This window comes from Limulus polyphemus, unplaced genomic scaffold (genome assembly GCF_000517525.1).
Source record: "Limulus polyphemus unplaced genomic scaffold, Limulus_polyphemus-2.1.2 Scaffold3722, whole genome shotgun sequence".
In the NCBI taxonomy this organism is placed as follows: Eukaryota; Metazoa; Arthropoda; class Merostomata; order Xiphosura; family Limulidae; genus Limulus; species Limulus polyphemus.
This window is the reverse complement of record NW_013669332.1, coordinates 3839-20496: the sequence shown is the minus strand read 5'-3', so window position 1 is coordinate 20496 and position 16658 is coordinate 3839. Positions and strand designations below refer to the sequence as shown.

Genomic DNA, 16658 nt, shown 5'->3' with positions numbered 1-16658 from the left:
AAGCCACCATCGAAGAAGAAACTCTACTCAGTTTTGAAAAGGGAAACGGGGAAGCTCTTGGTGAAGTTACTACCACCGAGGTGAATGTTACCGATGATGAGACATTTACTGATGATGCGGACGAACCTCACATGAAGCAGAAGCCAATGAGACGGAGACCAGTACGGAAGAAGATACGTCCCATAAAATTAAGAGACTTTGTTGAATTGTAATTTTGTCTTTGTAATTCTGTACAGTTAATTAAGTTATTGTTAACTGTTATTGGTTTATTGTATGTGGTTATTGTTCGGGACGAACAATATTAAGGAGGGGCAGTGTTGCGTCATCGAGGTAACGTGACTGGTGTGGCGCCCTCTATTTTCTAGAACTATCTTGTTTTTTTATGAATGCTCTAGTATTTACTAGATAGGGTAGGCGGGTATATATAAGAGGGGACAACGTGACGCGAGAAGGTAAGGTAATGTGTGTGTAGATAGTGAGTAATTGATCTGCGGTCAGAAGTATTATTAACGTTCGTTGTTATAGTGTTTGTTTAGTGCGATTGTTGAAGTTGAGTGTATCGGTAAAGTTGTATTCGGATAGAATAAACCAGTTTTATTAAGCAAAGAACTTGTGTCGCAAGTTTCGTCGGAACGAAGTTACGGAAAGTTAATTAACAAACGGAGACGTAACAATATTATATATATATACACATAAACTTCTAAGATTCCCACAGTATTAACTGGTTCGGTTTTGGTTTTTAATAAATGCTAAAAGAAAAAAAGGGATAGTTACTAAACCATACAAAACTAGAATAGTTTTTAAAATATATTCATCAACTTCAAACTATACAATATACCATTTTTCCTAAGTTGGGCAGCTAAAAACAGTTCTTTTGCTAGTTCTATGTGCTGGAGATTGTTTATCAATTCCATTTGATTTCTTAGTAATTGTACATCATACAGAGGGCAGAGTTTTTCATATTCAAATCCATGGACAGGAACTGTGAAGTAGTACTCTTCACTGAGCTTAATTATCTGAAGAAAAAGATGGAAAAATGTCACTAAAACCAAGTGTATGCTTTCAAAATATTAAGAAAAAAGATATTGTTTTCAATAGTTACAAAATTAGATTAAAAATATTCTAGTAATATATTCACAAAAAAAAACCAAAAATATCCAAAACTAAACATTAAAAGATTTAATATACAAATTTAACTTGCCAAGATCCTCAGTGACATAATGTTAAAAAGCTGATCAGATGAGACTAAACAACTTTTTCCAAATAAATTAATAAGAGTTCATTTAATTTCAGGTAATACTGTACAGGATAATATATTCTTCAGAAATAATCATTAATAAATAATATATGATAAATAACATGGTATATATATAAATATATATGTTACCACTTGTTACAATAAAAAATCCTATTAAGAAAATTCAAACAGAGTTCTAAAATTTACAAATCAATTGCAAAGGAATAAACCGTAATGAAAGCAAAAGAAATAAAAGCTTGCAAATTTTCATATCTTATACTACACCTCAGAGCTGACATTAATTTTTTTGTTTATGAAAACTTTATAACTACTTTTATGAAACAAACAAATTGGAAGGGGGAAAACACTTAAAAACAGGCATTTTCTTACAGTATCTGATAGGTAACATTGGCAGGTTTGCTCATCCAATTTGAGTTGTTTTTCTAGATTAATTTTTAGGCCTCAAGTAATGATTTACTTTTCTGCTTATGTTTAGAATAAACTATTCCACATTCAGACAATTTTTCTATGATTACTAATAAGGGGTTGAGACTATGATGTTATACATATATATAAAGAGGGTAGATATTTTTTCTATCTTGAAAATAACTTTATATCGAAGTGGGTCTCTGTAATCTAGAAACTACAAATTCTTAATATTACAAAAGCCAACCTTTTCAATAATTTCTGCTGAACATTCTTGAGCATTGTAGATATCTGAAGATTCATTTTTCTCCTGTATAAGCTGTCTGCAAAAACGTTTTGTAAATTAGTTTATTGAAGATGACAGATTTAAGTACTGCCCTTTCATACAAAAAATTTATATCTTGACCACAGTACACAAGTGCCTACCAACTCATAACTGTAATGTGTAAAATGCCTTATCAGAAATAAAAATTACTTGACATTGGTAAATTTATCAAGCAAAACATTTTGAAAATATGAGGTTACATTACATTACGTCTGCATTCCAGTCTTTCAAGAGGTCTTTTTGGAACAACCAAGCTATTATTGCATACAAATAATTCAATAAATATTGAATGGTATTTTAAGAGACAAAACACAACACAAACTAGGATGTATTTGAACATGTTTAATTTCACCATTTCTGGACAGTTGAGATGTCATTTTCACTGATATCCCTTGATTTGTTCCTTCTTAAAGTGGAAGAATGGAATTGGATGAAATTAAAACAAACTTACTAAATAGTATCTAGTTTCACCTTTAAAAATATCATATAATTTGATATAGTTTTTTTTTCTTATGTTATGAAATTTCTAAAATTGTTGCGAGATATTGTTTTGAAAAAGAATTTAAAATATTTCCTTTCATCTTAGAATTTGAATATTTTTATTTCACATCAGAAAGTTCCATTTTATGTATCCAGACAATTTCAACTTGAATGATGTTCATTAAGGTTTCTTTTGATAATTTATTTTGCTGACTGCAGTGTAGACACCATAAAATTCTGGCTACAAATCATAAAAAACAGTAAAAACTGTTAAAGACTTATTGCTAACCTATGGTTTGACCTATAACAATAGTGTCACCATCACCTTTGTCAGGCTAAGTATCAAACTTTTTGCTATCAATTAATATTCTTGGTCAACATTAATTTATATCTTATTTAAATTGTTCTAATATGATAAACTTAACAGTAATATTCACTCAATAAAGAAGGATTTGATGCATCAAAATATTGTGCTGTCACAACTAAACTCACCTGAGGTCTTGTCACAGAAAATTTCTGTAGCTTTCAAAGAGATTTAAATCAACATGAAAACATTTTCAAGGAATGAAAAAACTTCTAAAGGAACTATATAAACATGTAAGATTTTTAGTGTGTTTCTTCCTATTTTCATCTCTCAGGAGTTTCAAGTGCATTTTAAAGGAAAGACTCCTATGAAGAAATAAGTTTTGTAATTATTATTTTTTTTGCAAAATAGTTGAAATAATTATTTGTACTTAAATTTTGAAATTTGATATGAACATGTGCACTCTACACCTGAAAGATGCTCACCTCTCATGACAGGATTAAGATAAACGTCATTAATTATATACGACATTCACAAACTCAAGCATACATAATTGCATATTCCAACCTAAAATATCCTATTTACATAATAAACTTTCATTGATATTATAGTATACTTTAATAGGAGAGTGATACAGCTTCTGTGCGCAGTAATCCCCATAAGCACTAGAAGTTGAACATAAGCTCATTCTTTCTGCAGCAATGTTTATTTTCAGACATGTTTCACCATGTTTGTGCTTTTTGTTTCTAACCTCTGGTTGCTATTTGTTATGTGGTCTTTCCTTAATTTGCTTGATTATATTAAAGAATGATACTAAAATTTAAACTTATCAGTTACAACTGTCATTTGAATTATCTTCAATTTGATTTTCTTTTAATTGACTTTTTACTTTTGAGACATGTCTCATTTTCCATTTCCATTTTTTAATTCAATGTAAGAGTTTCGTCTAGTACTCTTGAAAGTTGTCTTTAGGCCAATGCACAATCTTTATACCCAGCTCATTTCCTTTCTAGCTTATAACAAAAACGATTCTACATATTTTACCAAAACAGACTACCATACAGGCGTGTATGCAGAATGTTTGAAAGGGGGTTCTAACTTGTGAGATCAAAAGCCAAAACATATTGTGAGAAGCACAATCAGCATTCAAAGCATGCTAATGGTACAGGGGTCTGGAGGCATGTCCCCTAAGAAAATGTGTAAAAATATAGGTGCTATTAGATTAAATCTGGATGCAATTTTGCATGAAATACAGCTTAAACAATTACATGAAAAGTCAACAAATCATCATTCTGTTGTAATACTACATGGGAAGCTAGACTTAAATTAGTATAAATATGCATTTTTTATTATAGTAAAGTACTATACTATCTACATTCAGAGTAGTTATTAATGGTTAAATTATATTACTAATTTAAACAACTCTGCACAACAATTGTTTATTAGCTATTCTGATCATTGGCTATCATATATGTACCTATATGCACTACTGAAATAACATGTTAGCATACTCAATTCTTCTGGTGTGCTTTTCCAAAAATAATTTATATACAGTTTCATTATTGATAGCAGTGTCATAATGATTATGTATTAAAGCTGAAGCACTCAATCTTTTTTTTTTTTGGTTTGTGCACACTTCAGATGTGTACACCTGTGGAGAGCAGATGCCGAACATTCACGTGAACATGAACTTGGTTGCAGTGTGGCAAAGAGTTTCAGTAACATAAAGATATTTGGTACAATGATGCATGCTTTTAAGCAGTCATCCAGTATCTGGGACCTGTCCTGGAGAGGTATAGAAAGCCATCTTGTCTTCCATCGATGAAGTTCTTCATCAAAAATATCAGGATTTGGCAAATCTTCCCTATAAAAGTCTATAGCTTGTCTGATGTCAGAGACAGAAAACTCTTGTGTGAGTTTTGATGGCATAAGTTTCTGAATTGATGATGCTTGCTTTACATGTGCATAAAATCTGGAGGAAAGATTACTGATAATGTGGTCAAGAAAAGAAATGTTTACTGTTTTCTTAAAGTAATCCTCTATGGAACTACATTCTGCATTTGCACATTAGGCTTGTCGCTGACTAGCTTGTGGCATGCTAAAACTAACATTAGATTTGTTTGCAATATTACTGCTGTGCTTGAAGATACGATGTGATTAATCATCTACGTTCACTCTTAGTGAAGTCAGTTCTTTACAGCATTGTTATATTAGGGAAGCACCAAAAACAATGGCTTGGCTTGGACCTAGCAAATTCACAGAAGCTTCTTTCAAAGCGAGTGTTGTAAAGTGTTAAACAAAAAAAGGAATTAAAAGGATTCCAGTATTTTTAGATTAGTTGTTGTATTTTCTTATCTTCAGCAGCTCATTTGTCATTAAACATTTCAAAATTATCATTGACATACACAATAACCTCACATATGTGAAGTAATAATGGATGACATAAACTGAACCTTTCTCAACCTTCAATATTCTCAACCCGGCATGCAATGCACACATTGAGTAGTGGAAGAATGTGATGAAGCTGCTCCATGCTGGATGCCCTTTTAATAGGTTGCCTTTAATAGTTTCCCATGTTTAGGTTAGGATTTAATCCAAATAGTTATTGCTTAAACTTGATTGATACAATTTTGTATTGGTGGAACTGAACATGAATTTAATAACAGCAAGATTATGTGAGCAATTCCCACAATGAGTGTACAAGGCCTTACATATCTCAAATTTGTATCTGGACACCAGATCTTTCACCAGCCATGGTGGATGCTCCATCACATCTATGACCATGTAATTCATTTAGAAATAATCCAACATCAATCAATATCTTTGTAACTGCACATACAATATCTGTTGCTCTGACCTTCTGCAGCTTAACAAAGACAATAAATTCTTCTCTAATTTCACAGTTGTCATCTACAAAGCAGAGACATATTGGTAAATGTTCTACATTTTTAGAAGACACTTCATCAGCAAGAACTGAGCAGAATCCAGCCTTTTTCACTTCCTCAATAATTTTTACTCAAATTACATTATATCCCATGACATTAATGATGTCATTTTATGAGCAAGGAGATAAATATGTAGCATGTTTTGCCTTTTGATGATACAAATGAGCTCTCAGTATTTCATCATTTTCAGCAAGGCTAGAAAATTTTCAGGATTTTTGGAAAAATTTACATCTATGGTATCACCACGAAATGCCAAGCCTTGTTTTCCTAAAACCAAAATGGCACAAACAATTTGATGAAGAATATGTTTATTATGAGTTATATATGACTGAAGGGCACTGTTGGTAATAATATCAATTCTACTGGATATTCAATGGAAGCCATAAAATCATCAGCAGCCTGCATAGAATCACGATAATAAACAAGCTCAGAATAGTTTCTTAAAGTATCATTAATTTTTTCCTAGTTGTTAAATGATTTCTTTACAAGTACTACTTTATCACACAGACTATGCACTGGAAGAATGGTAGCACAAGGAACACAAAAAAATGTCATCCAATTTTAAGCTGTATAATAATCATGGGTATTTTTCAAGCCAAGCGATTTTAAACTTGCAGTTATGCTCATAAGCAAAGGTGGTAAGAAAAACGTTTGGGGGTGCCACATGCACATAAAAATAGGAATACTTTTAAGCATTTAATAGATTACTAAATGCTTTGCATTTTACATGTATGGTGATTTTGTTGATGTTAATAAATTGCCAGTATCAATGCATGGCTCTGTGACTAAAGAAATACCATGACAAATCTCTGATGAATCCATGATTGTTGTATTAGCTACTAAAACAGCAAAGCTATTTAGTACTGTACCTTGATCATCATGTGCCAATCTTTTTCTTTTTGCTGGCAAAAACATTCATATATTGTTGCAATCAGTTTAACATTGGTGCTTCAGTCTGTTCAGTAAGAAGTACTGAAGGTCTAATTTATATACTGTGTACTGTGCAGTTTTGCAAGCCATACTCTTACTTGTATAGCAGGTAGTTTCAAATGGGTTTTAAGATTAGTAGAGTTCTTAGCTCCTTCCTAATAAGAAAATAAAACCTACAAAAATGCTTAAATCTCAAACCCACAATCACTTTATTGTTTTATTTCTGTGACACGATGAAGCTTGCTTGTGCTCAAAACTACGTATAGCTGTTAGATATATACAACTGTCTCAGTTTAATTCGAGCATTATGATTTCGATAGTTCATATAGTGTGAGTGTCATTACTAGTTATTTTTAGAAGCAAGAGTTTATGGCAAGTTTGTTTACATAATTGTTTATGAATCATACATTGTGTAGCATGTATGTTCAATTGTTATGAGTTAGCAATTATTATACTGTTGTGTCATGTTACTGGAACACCTTCTGAATTTTTCTCATTGTTTTAACTGAGTATTATTGCATGGAATGTTCTAGACTTCTGTTGGAGTGTAAATATGCATCAAAAGATTAATATTTAGATCTAGATTGTGTAACTGTGAGTTTAGTGATAAAGAGCAGAGAATAATAATTAATCTTGTCAATTATTTTTTAAAGTAATTAAACAAGCCTGTGTGGATACTGATGAAAAAGAGACAATTACTTAAAGCTCTGGATACAACTGTGATAACCAACAGTGTAACAAACATTTATATATATATATTTGACTTGTTTTAATATATTATTTTAAAACAAGTGAACCATACTGCCATTTGTTTATTGTTGAAATTTATCACCAACAAGTAACAGGCACCTACTGTAAAGAATCTGGCCTACAAAACCTGACAGTAGAAATAAGTTCCAGGCTTCCAATTACAAAATGTCAACAGAAGCCACTGCATGCGACTATTTCAAGCCAAAAAATGCTAATGCTTCATCAAAAGAATGTATATGTAGAAAACGTTAAATACCATAAGCTGCATTCATGTTCTCACACTACTGACATTTCCCAAGATTTTTAACACTCCTTCACATAAGTCATCCAATACTGTAATGGTGACTGGAAAGACTGACAGTTAATAATATTACTACAATTGTGAACCCCATGGTTGGTTCCATTCTGATCTTGAATCGAAGATTCCCGACCTCCTGCTTCTGTTACCTTAGCTGAGTCTGTCCCATCTTTTAAGTTTTTCACCATTATTGTTTCCATACCTGCTTTTATTCCCATCCCCTCTTCCTTATGTTGAACAAGTAGTCCCACTTGTCCTTCACTGCTTGGATCCCATGGGTATGTGCCTTTTGTTTCTCTTTCTCATGTAATTTTTTGCCCTCTTCATCTCAGTTTAAGGGGGTCTCCTCTTTTTCCTTCCTCTTTTTTCTCTCTCCACCTATTCATCTTAATCTATTACTCAACTTCTTTGTCGTAATTATGCTTCATCTTTACTTGGAGACTTTCCATCACAATCCTATCAGCTTTACTGGGGCAACTAGTACATAACTGTTTACCACTTTGCCTTCAGTTTTCTTCAATTTTGCTCCAGATACCTTTGACATTTTGTTTCTGGGGGGTAATTTGCCAGATTGTCTTACTTTCTGACTTTTGCTTCCTTCAATCTCCTCTCCAGGACCTCTCTCTTGCCCCCTATCTTTGTGATATGGTTTTTGAGGGTATTTTTTATACATTGTCATCTTCAGCAGTCATTTCTTCTCACTGTGGTTTCTTACAACCAGAGGGACTAATCAGTTTTCTCAACGTATAGGACCACATGAAGTGTATCCTTTCTGAATTCTCCTTCTTACATTTTCTATCTGCCCTAATATGGGTTTTAGATGTCCAATCAATTAGAAACAAAATTATAGATAATGACACGCAATAATATTTGTACCTTCTAGTTTCTGGATTTGCTGAGACACCAATAAATTTGTGAAATCTACAAGACAAACTTCTCCTATCTTATCATAGTTTTCAAGGCAGTAATCTAAACCATTTGTCCTTATTTGATGAACATGTTTGTAATCCACAGAAATATTTTATTATGGTTATTTCTTTTTGGTGGGCATATGAATTTTCATTTCAACAACTAACTTGGTGAGAAGGAAAGTAAGGCTACTGTACCATAGCATTGAGCTCAAAAGGCCTGAACCCAAACACAATTGCTAAATTTCTTATTTTTTAGCATATATATATTTCAAGGAAAGTAACTAAAACATAAAATGTAGAAACTAATCAAGTTATGTAACAATTTCTTATATAATATTAAATTTCGCAAGCTCAGTAGATCTGTAACTCAATCTTGAGGTAAGAGCATGAATGTAATCTGATCATTTGTTTACCCTAAGCTCTACTAGAAACACCTGGTGATAATTTATTGTTTTGCACAAAGAGAGAAAGTTACAAGCTGAAGTGTTAGAAAAAATAGTTGTAATTGTCTGTTACAATTTGAAGTTATTATAGAATGGTATTATTAATTTTATTTCATTTCATTTACATTGATGATTTCAATATAGTTAGTGTTAGGGTAGAGAAAATAACTGATAAAATATAAAGTTTTACTGAATAAACTTTTCATATTCCATTAGCATAATTTCTAGAACCTTCTAAATGAATATCGAAACTGTGAGGTGAAAAGAAGTATTTTTATTCATAACATGAAAAACAACCTTGCACTCAGATTGAATAAGTAAAGGTTTTGGAAATTCACAGATAAATCTTTAGTAGAAATAATTTATTTAAAATACTAATGTTTTGTGTACAACAGAATTGTAAAGAGTACTAAAAGCTTGCCAAATTTCATGAAGATATACTTAGTAAATTCAGTTATAGTATGTATAGTTTCAAACTTCCAAAATGGGTCAAATTGTATCTTTTCATGTTAATTTTTTTTAATACAACAAACTGAAATTGTGGAGAAACCAAAGGCAGTAAATCAAGTCTATCCAGAAAGCTGGATCACAGCCTCAACTATTGTGTAAAAATGAAGGAATACCAAAGTAAGATTAGATACAACAAGAATTATCTTAAAATAGTAATGTTTTATGTACCTGATTTCTTGTAAAAGTGATTCTGCCTTCTGTAAAGCTTTCTCTGGTAGATAACCAAGCCATTTATCAGAAGCTCTAAGTCTCTTTGAAGACTGTTCAAGTAAAGAAACATTTGTCTAAAAAGACAAAAATGTAACCATTAATAAATATATTCTAAATATTAATCATCTATAGCACAAAGAACTACTAATTTTTTTTACTTGAAACATTAATAACTATAATAAAAAACAGTAGGTATTTCATTTTTTTGATTTAGTTACACATAAGAAAGTTATAATTTTCCTCTACTAAAAATGTATTTCTAATAGCTACTTACCTCTACTCACATAAATAGCTATTCTTGTTCCGTGCTGCCCTACATGTGCAAAAAAATTTTTGAGCATGCCACAAGGTTTGAAACTCCCACCCATTTGAAATTGTCTAATTTCAATGCATCTTGCATGCAAATTATCATGTGACAATTCTCCACCAATAACAGAACGACACTCTCTTGACACATGATTCCCTCTATTCAATTCTACCAGACTATCACTTCAAGCATTGGCAGAAAATGGAAGCATTGGATTTCAGAGTTGAAGAAGGGTGGGAAGTATGAGAAGAGGTAAGTACTTATCGGAAATACATTTTGAGTATAGGAAAATTATAACTTCTGATATGGTACATACTCCACTCACATAAATAGCTAGAATCCCACACTGAATAGATGGAGGAACCAGTGTGAGGGAAAGAAAGAAGCATCCTAAGGATACTCCCCACAAGGAGATCTTCAGAGTCAAAGATCATTCGTGAGAGACCCCACTATTTCTAAACCAGGTATACTATTCACCTATTGTGGATAGATGTTGCATATATGGGTGGAAAATTGGAGGAGCACATCCAAATGGGAAATAACTATGGCAGGATAGTGATCCAAACCATACATTATTTATTAAACTCAATCCCGGAAAACATACAAGTGGGTAAGATTAAAGGATGTGCCCCTAGGTGTAGAGTGACTAGGGTGCAACGGACCGTACACAGCAAGTCAACTACATCCAAAACCCATGCTGCTTGGAATCGACATCCACAGGGGGGATAGGATGGGGATCATACCATCAGTAAGTCAACTACGATACAGAGCCCAGCCACCAGGTGCTAACATCCATGTGGGGGTAGAAAAGAGGATCATACTGCAGGCAAGTCGACTACAATCCAAAACCCAGGCCACTGGGGACCAATATCTAAGTGAGGGTAAGAAAGAGGATCATACTGCAGGCAAGTCAACTACAATCCAAAACCCAGCCATCTGGTGGGGGTAGGAAAGAGGATCATATTGTCTTTACTTCAAGTTCATAAAACCAGATAAAATCTCATACCCCCCGATCCATTCACAGGCACGTGTTTTTTATAACAATGTGAGAAATTGAAATTATCAATCCGGGAACCCGACATCCAGAATTGAAAAGATGTTTGTGTAATGTAAACCATCTCACTCAAACATATAATGACAGGAACTGCCCCAAGCACAGGAACATCCTCAGAATAATAATCATCGAGGGATAGCAGAAGGGGAAGAATCGTAGTAATTAGCAAGTACTTCCATTGTAATCCAATACACGGATGGAGTAACAAGAGTAGAAGTGAGTGAATAGAGACATCTGCAATACATGCGTGAGGACTTGTGTTTATTGGTTCAACTCTAAATTCAAAACCCAGCCACTGGGAACCAATATCCACATGGGGGTAGGATGGGGGATCTCAATTGAAGAGGTGAACTGCAATTTTGATGGCTCACTCCCATGTTACATAGTGGAGGAAATCTTGTCATCTACATTGGCAGAACAGCACTGCCCTACTCTCAACTGAATGGTTTTATAATCATTTAGATATCGTTACATCTCTGTTCGTTTGTTAATTTTCCGTAAAAATTCTTTCCGAGGAAACTTTAGCGATACAAGTCCTTTCTTAAATAAAACTAGTTTATTCTTCCAGAATACAACTTTGAAATTCACTTAATTTCCACAGTCACGCTATAATTCATAACGAACGATTAACGCGCTTGACTCAATCTTCTGTCTGCAATTCAACTCCATTGTGGCCGTCACTTCTTGGCGGTCTTATATACATGAATACCACACATCTAGTAAACACTCTGGGCTTCACGAACGGACATGAATTTTCTAGAAGCTCGTGACATGTTACTAGCGTCACATGACTTCCGCTGTCGTAACAATATTATTTATATTTCAATATCACATTCAAGAGGATGCTTCCATGGTCCACCACCCAATGGCTTGGAACTAGGAAGTGGTAAGGACTCTCATACTTTACTAGAAGAAAAGGGGGAGAAAGTGCAATGGAGAATTCTGAGACGGTGACCATGAAACCATATTTTGAAAAGCAAAACATATCGATTTATTCAATATAAGGCATGACAGGGATGAGCAGTTATCCACTTCTACTTCACCCATGTAGTTCATGGGTAAGTATGGTCCAGGATGGGCAAACTTATGAAGCAAACCTATTGTGAGGACAAACCAACAAACAATCTTGTGGAACACTCCATCTCCACATTGTATGTTGCGTGGCCATGGAATCATAATATGTAAGTCGACATGGTCTTACTGTGCAGATATGAACATTTAAAGAATACCTGGTCAGGCATCACTTGCCACAGAGTGGAATCCAGAAAGAAAAAGAGAGGCATGCCCCTGAAAAAGAAGAGGACACAATCTCATGTTTATAGAGTGAAGGATGGCAACAGGTGGATGACAGTACCCAAGGCAGAAAATGTGAGATGAATGTATGAGATGTAGCCCAGTGCTCGACAGACAAAGTACCTCCAACGAACGGCAGGGTAGACATTCAGGGAAAGTGGAAGGTGCATGATCAGAGTGAAGATACCAGAAAGTGGTGACAGAAAGAAAGGAGACACGAAATAAAAGGCCAATCGAATCACAATCAAACCCAATGGGTAAGGGCGGAAGGGAAAAAATTACAGACAAAGCAGTGGAGTAAGGGTAGGATACCATGGAAAATAATTCAACATAAAGAAGCACTGACAACAATGAAGCAACCCACAACGTGTACTGGACAGAGAAGGGCATTTGAATCCTGCCAAGAAAAAATGTGGAGGATGGTAAGAAACGAAAAAGTCAAAAGAAACATACCACACGAGACACTAAAATGTAGGTGAATAAAACTGATCCAGAACAAAAGAAAAAAATTGAGCCCAAACAGTTGAGAAAACCAAAGCCATGCTGGCCAGGAAAGATCATTCAGAAAGACCGGAACCAGAATGACAAGGATACACAAACATTTGGGGATGAAGACTGATAGAATGAGAAAAAAACTAATGTAAATCTGTCTGAACTGAACGACTGCCAGTGCAAATGGATGATGAACTAGAGACCAAAAACAAAAAAGATAACTGGGAAGTGATAAAAGATTCAAAAACTTCACGTGAAGGAGTACCCCAGGAGGCAGAGCCATCAAAAATTAGGAGGATCGAGAGGTCATTCCATGAGAGAACGTGTATCGAATTGGAAAGTCAATTAGCAATGAGGACAAAACACCTAGAACACGACCCTCCAGGAGCCATATGTCAAGTAGGTGGGTTCAAAAAAGGAAGTCCACTGTTTTCCTCAAAAAGAACAGGAAGAGTGTCCCCTTGGTGAATGATATAAGTCACCACCATCAAAAAGTTGAAATGAAACAGGATTAGTCAAACCAGACATGAGGAAAAGTGTGAACTAAAGCACACTTGGACTGGCAGAAGTGCCTGGGTGTAAAGGGGATAGGACCTTTCAACTGTAGACCATTATCCTGAAGCCTCCTACTGATAGGATCCCCCCCCCACCCCACACACACACATTTGGAGGTGAGCATCAGGGAAGAGAAATAATCCAGAAGAGGGGGAAGAAGTGGTAAACACGGTGTCGTGGGGGTTATGTTAGGCCATCAACACATATGGATGAAGAGGAAAGGATGAAAATTAAGAGAAAACCCAAAGTAAAGGCCCGGATAACAGAAAATAGCTTCGAATGCATTCAAGGAGGAGAATGGATGGGCCCGATGGAGGGGGTGTTTAAAAATACACACCACAAAGAGACTATAATTTGAGGTATGTAACAGGAAAAAAACCTATCCAATTTGAAGACCCAACTAGTCGAGTCGACTGGAAAAGAAGTATATGAGCATGTGAAGATAAACCCATTTGGAAGGAGCTAACCTAAAGCAAGACATTCAATTAATTGTGTTGGTAAAATCCCCCAAAATGTGGAAATCAGGTAAAATGCAGACTACCTCACAACCGACATACGGAACTAAAAAAAAAAATTCCAAAGGTCAAGGCATGAAACTGGTACCCAGTCACATGGTGAAAAAAAACGAAGATAAAAATGTGTATTGTGGGCATTCTCAGTCATGCAGAAACAGCTTACCCAAATGTGATCAAAGACTTCATAATAAAACTGGGAAGACTCAAGAAGTGATTGAAGTGGGACCAATCAATCCAGAACCCCTATCAACATCGAGCAAACAAGATGAATGAATAAAACCCATAGGTAAGATAGATAAAGGACCATTTAACCATTGTAAAGTGTTAGGTATCTTATAATTATGTACATTCAAATTTCTTACCTTTTGTGGCATGCTTGGTATTAAATAATTATGTACGTTCTACTTTATTAACCCCTGTGACATGTTTGGTATTTTATAATTATGTACATTATACTTTCTTAACTCCTGTGAGATATTTGGCATTTAGTTGATGATAACTTTAATTTAAAAATAATAATACATTTAACAATAAAACATACCAAAAATTAGATTACAACATAAACACCATATATAATTAGTCAGAAAATTTTTATGCAATAAACATATTTTATATTTGAAAAACAAGAGAGTGCTCTAGCATTAATCATTTAATGTAATTCAATCACAAAAAATAAAACTGAATATAAGATACACAAATGATTTCTAATAACATGGTTTCAATACTTCTTTTTAGTAGCCTACCAGTATATCCATTAGTTTGTAGAGTGGCTTTGGGAGTTTGCTTGGTGTTTCAGTTTTAAGATTAGGTTTGATGTTGTTCTTTTGATGATGACAACGCTTCTCCAACTCAACAAGGCAATATTTCTTTTTTTGTGGAGTAAAGCTAGAACATAACAAAACTACAAAGATTTGACAAGCTTTATTTGATCTTCTTTCTTCCCATCTGTAAAAATTGCATTTCATCTGGTCCTAATTTACAAAACAAAATGCACAGTTTGGAACAATTGAAACAATTAATATAAATATTATAACAATAGTGACACTTTAATGAAAGTATCTTACAGATAAGTGAAGATAATTAATAAAATTAAATCGTGTATGTGATATTTTTGTTTAGTATTACCTCTTATGTAAACAATGTAGTTTAGAAAAAAAAATCCTGAACCAAATGATTAACTAACAACTCTGTATAAACATTAATTATCAAAACTTGCCTTTTCACATTATCCCAACTATTGCCAGATTTTCTACGAAAGATTTTCTGAAATTCTTGTATTGCTTCTGTTAAAAAAGGAAAAGGAGTTTTCTGGCACTGGCCATCATCTCCTACACGTCCCCATTGAGTGAACAACACATACATATCCCTACTCTGGTGTTTGATTATCTGAGAAAAAAACTTAATAATGAATTTTTCAAACAGAATAGTATATTTTATATAATTCATTATCAGTAAACTAAAAGTTATTCTCTTCATCATGTAATGTTAAAAACACATCTTAACATTGCAAATATTAAATACCATGTGTGTACCTAAATATATACATAGATATAAAGATTGGGTTGTACATGTAATATGAGGCTGGATTATATATGTAGTCTGTGTGTGTGTGTGTGTGTGCGTGTGTAACCAGTACAGAAAGTATGCCTCTCATACAAATACTGCAGTTTCATTACTATACTATTTTTTTGTAGAAAAGGACAGTTAATTTCAAACAATGTACTTTTGCAAGTCTAACCAACAGAAAAGGTGACAGTTAAATTAACAAAACCAATAAAAACTTTAAAAGAAAGGATATAAACAGATCCATAAAGAAAAGGAGGAAAGGACTAGACTTCTTATATATATGTTTTCTTCTGAGGATAGTGTAACATACAATAAACTAGAAGGGCATTCAGTAGAGTGCATTACCTCTGCCATGTAGAATTGATCATATTCAGTTCTCAAAAAACATGAAAATGTGTCCATATGCCTGTCATTGTCAAAGGATGTGGACAATTTTTGGCTGGACAATGACAGAAATAATATTCTATATATGTCCATCAAGTTTCATCAAAATCTGATCTTTTATGACTGAGTTATAGAACAAATGTTGTGTGAAAGCTCCCATGGTAACAGATAGGGATTTTTTATTTTCATGACCTTGCACTTTGACCCTCCAAAAACTAACCACTTCCAAGGTGGGCCATAGTCCAACTGTATACCAGATTCGTCTAAATCCATTCAGCTGTTTTTGAGAAATCTTGCTGCCAAAAACACACACATACAGGGGTGAAAACATGGAAGTCATAAATATTACTTAATATTTAGTAAAGTTTTAAGCCAATTAAAGTGGTCACTACAGAGATGAATAACAGCATTAACTCATAATATAAATATAATTTATTGCAACTCTTATTCTAATCACCAAAGGTTTTAAAGCTATACAGGTTTATATCAAATCCAATGGAAGTGAAGAGAGGTAGAATTACCACATTAAACTTTTACCAAGTGTTTAGTATCCGAGTTCTCTGGTGTCAAGAGATCGTTAATTGTTACCTTATACTTGATTATACATTCTGCCACTAAGATAAAGACACTGTTGTGAACATGACATTAGTTCCAGCTATGTTAATCTGGAATGTTTTGTCTTCAAACCAAATTCATAAAACTAACATAAAATACACCTTTGTG

General features: G+C 33.8%; 1 protein-coding gene across 1 annotated transcript in view; it reads right to left on the bottom strand.

Annotated features, from left to right (window-relative positions):
* The window catches only part of LOC106469919 (poly [ADP-ribose] polymerase 1-like), a 36238-nt gene extending 20870 nt beyond the window's left edge, over positions 1–15368 (bottom strand). Inside the window, exons 1-5 of the mRNA XM_013930437.2 lie at positions 15202–15368; positions 14729–14870; positions 9728–9843; positions 1911–1986; positions 839–1016 (exon numbers count right to left, since the gene is read on the bottom strand). Of these exons, the coding sequence (XP_013785891.2) occupies positions 839–1016; positions 1911–1986; positions 9728–9843; positions 14729–14870; positions 15202–15347 (658 nt within the window). The 5' untranslated portion in view covers positions 15348–15368. The remainder of the gene's footprint in view (positions 1–838; positions 1017–1910; positions 1987–9727; positions 9844–14728; positions 14871–15201) is intronic.
* Between the last annotated feature and the right edge of the window lie 1290 nt (positions 15369–16658).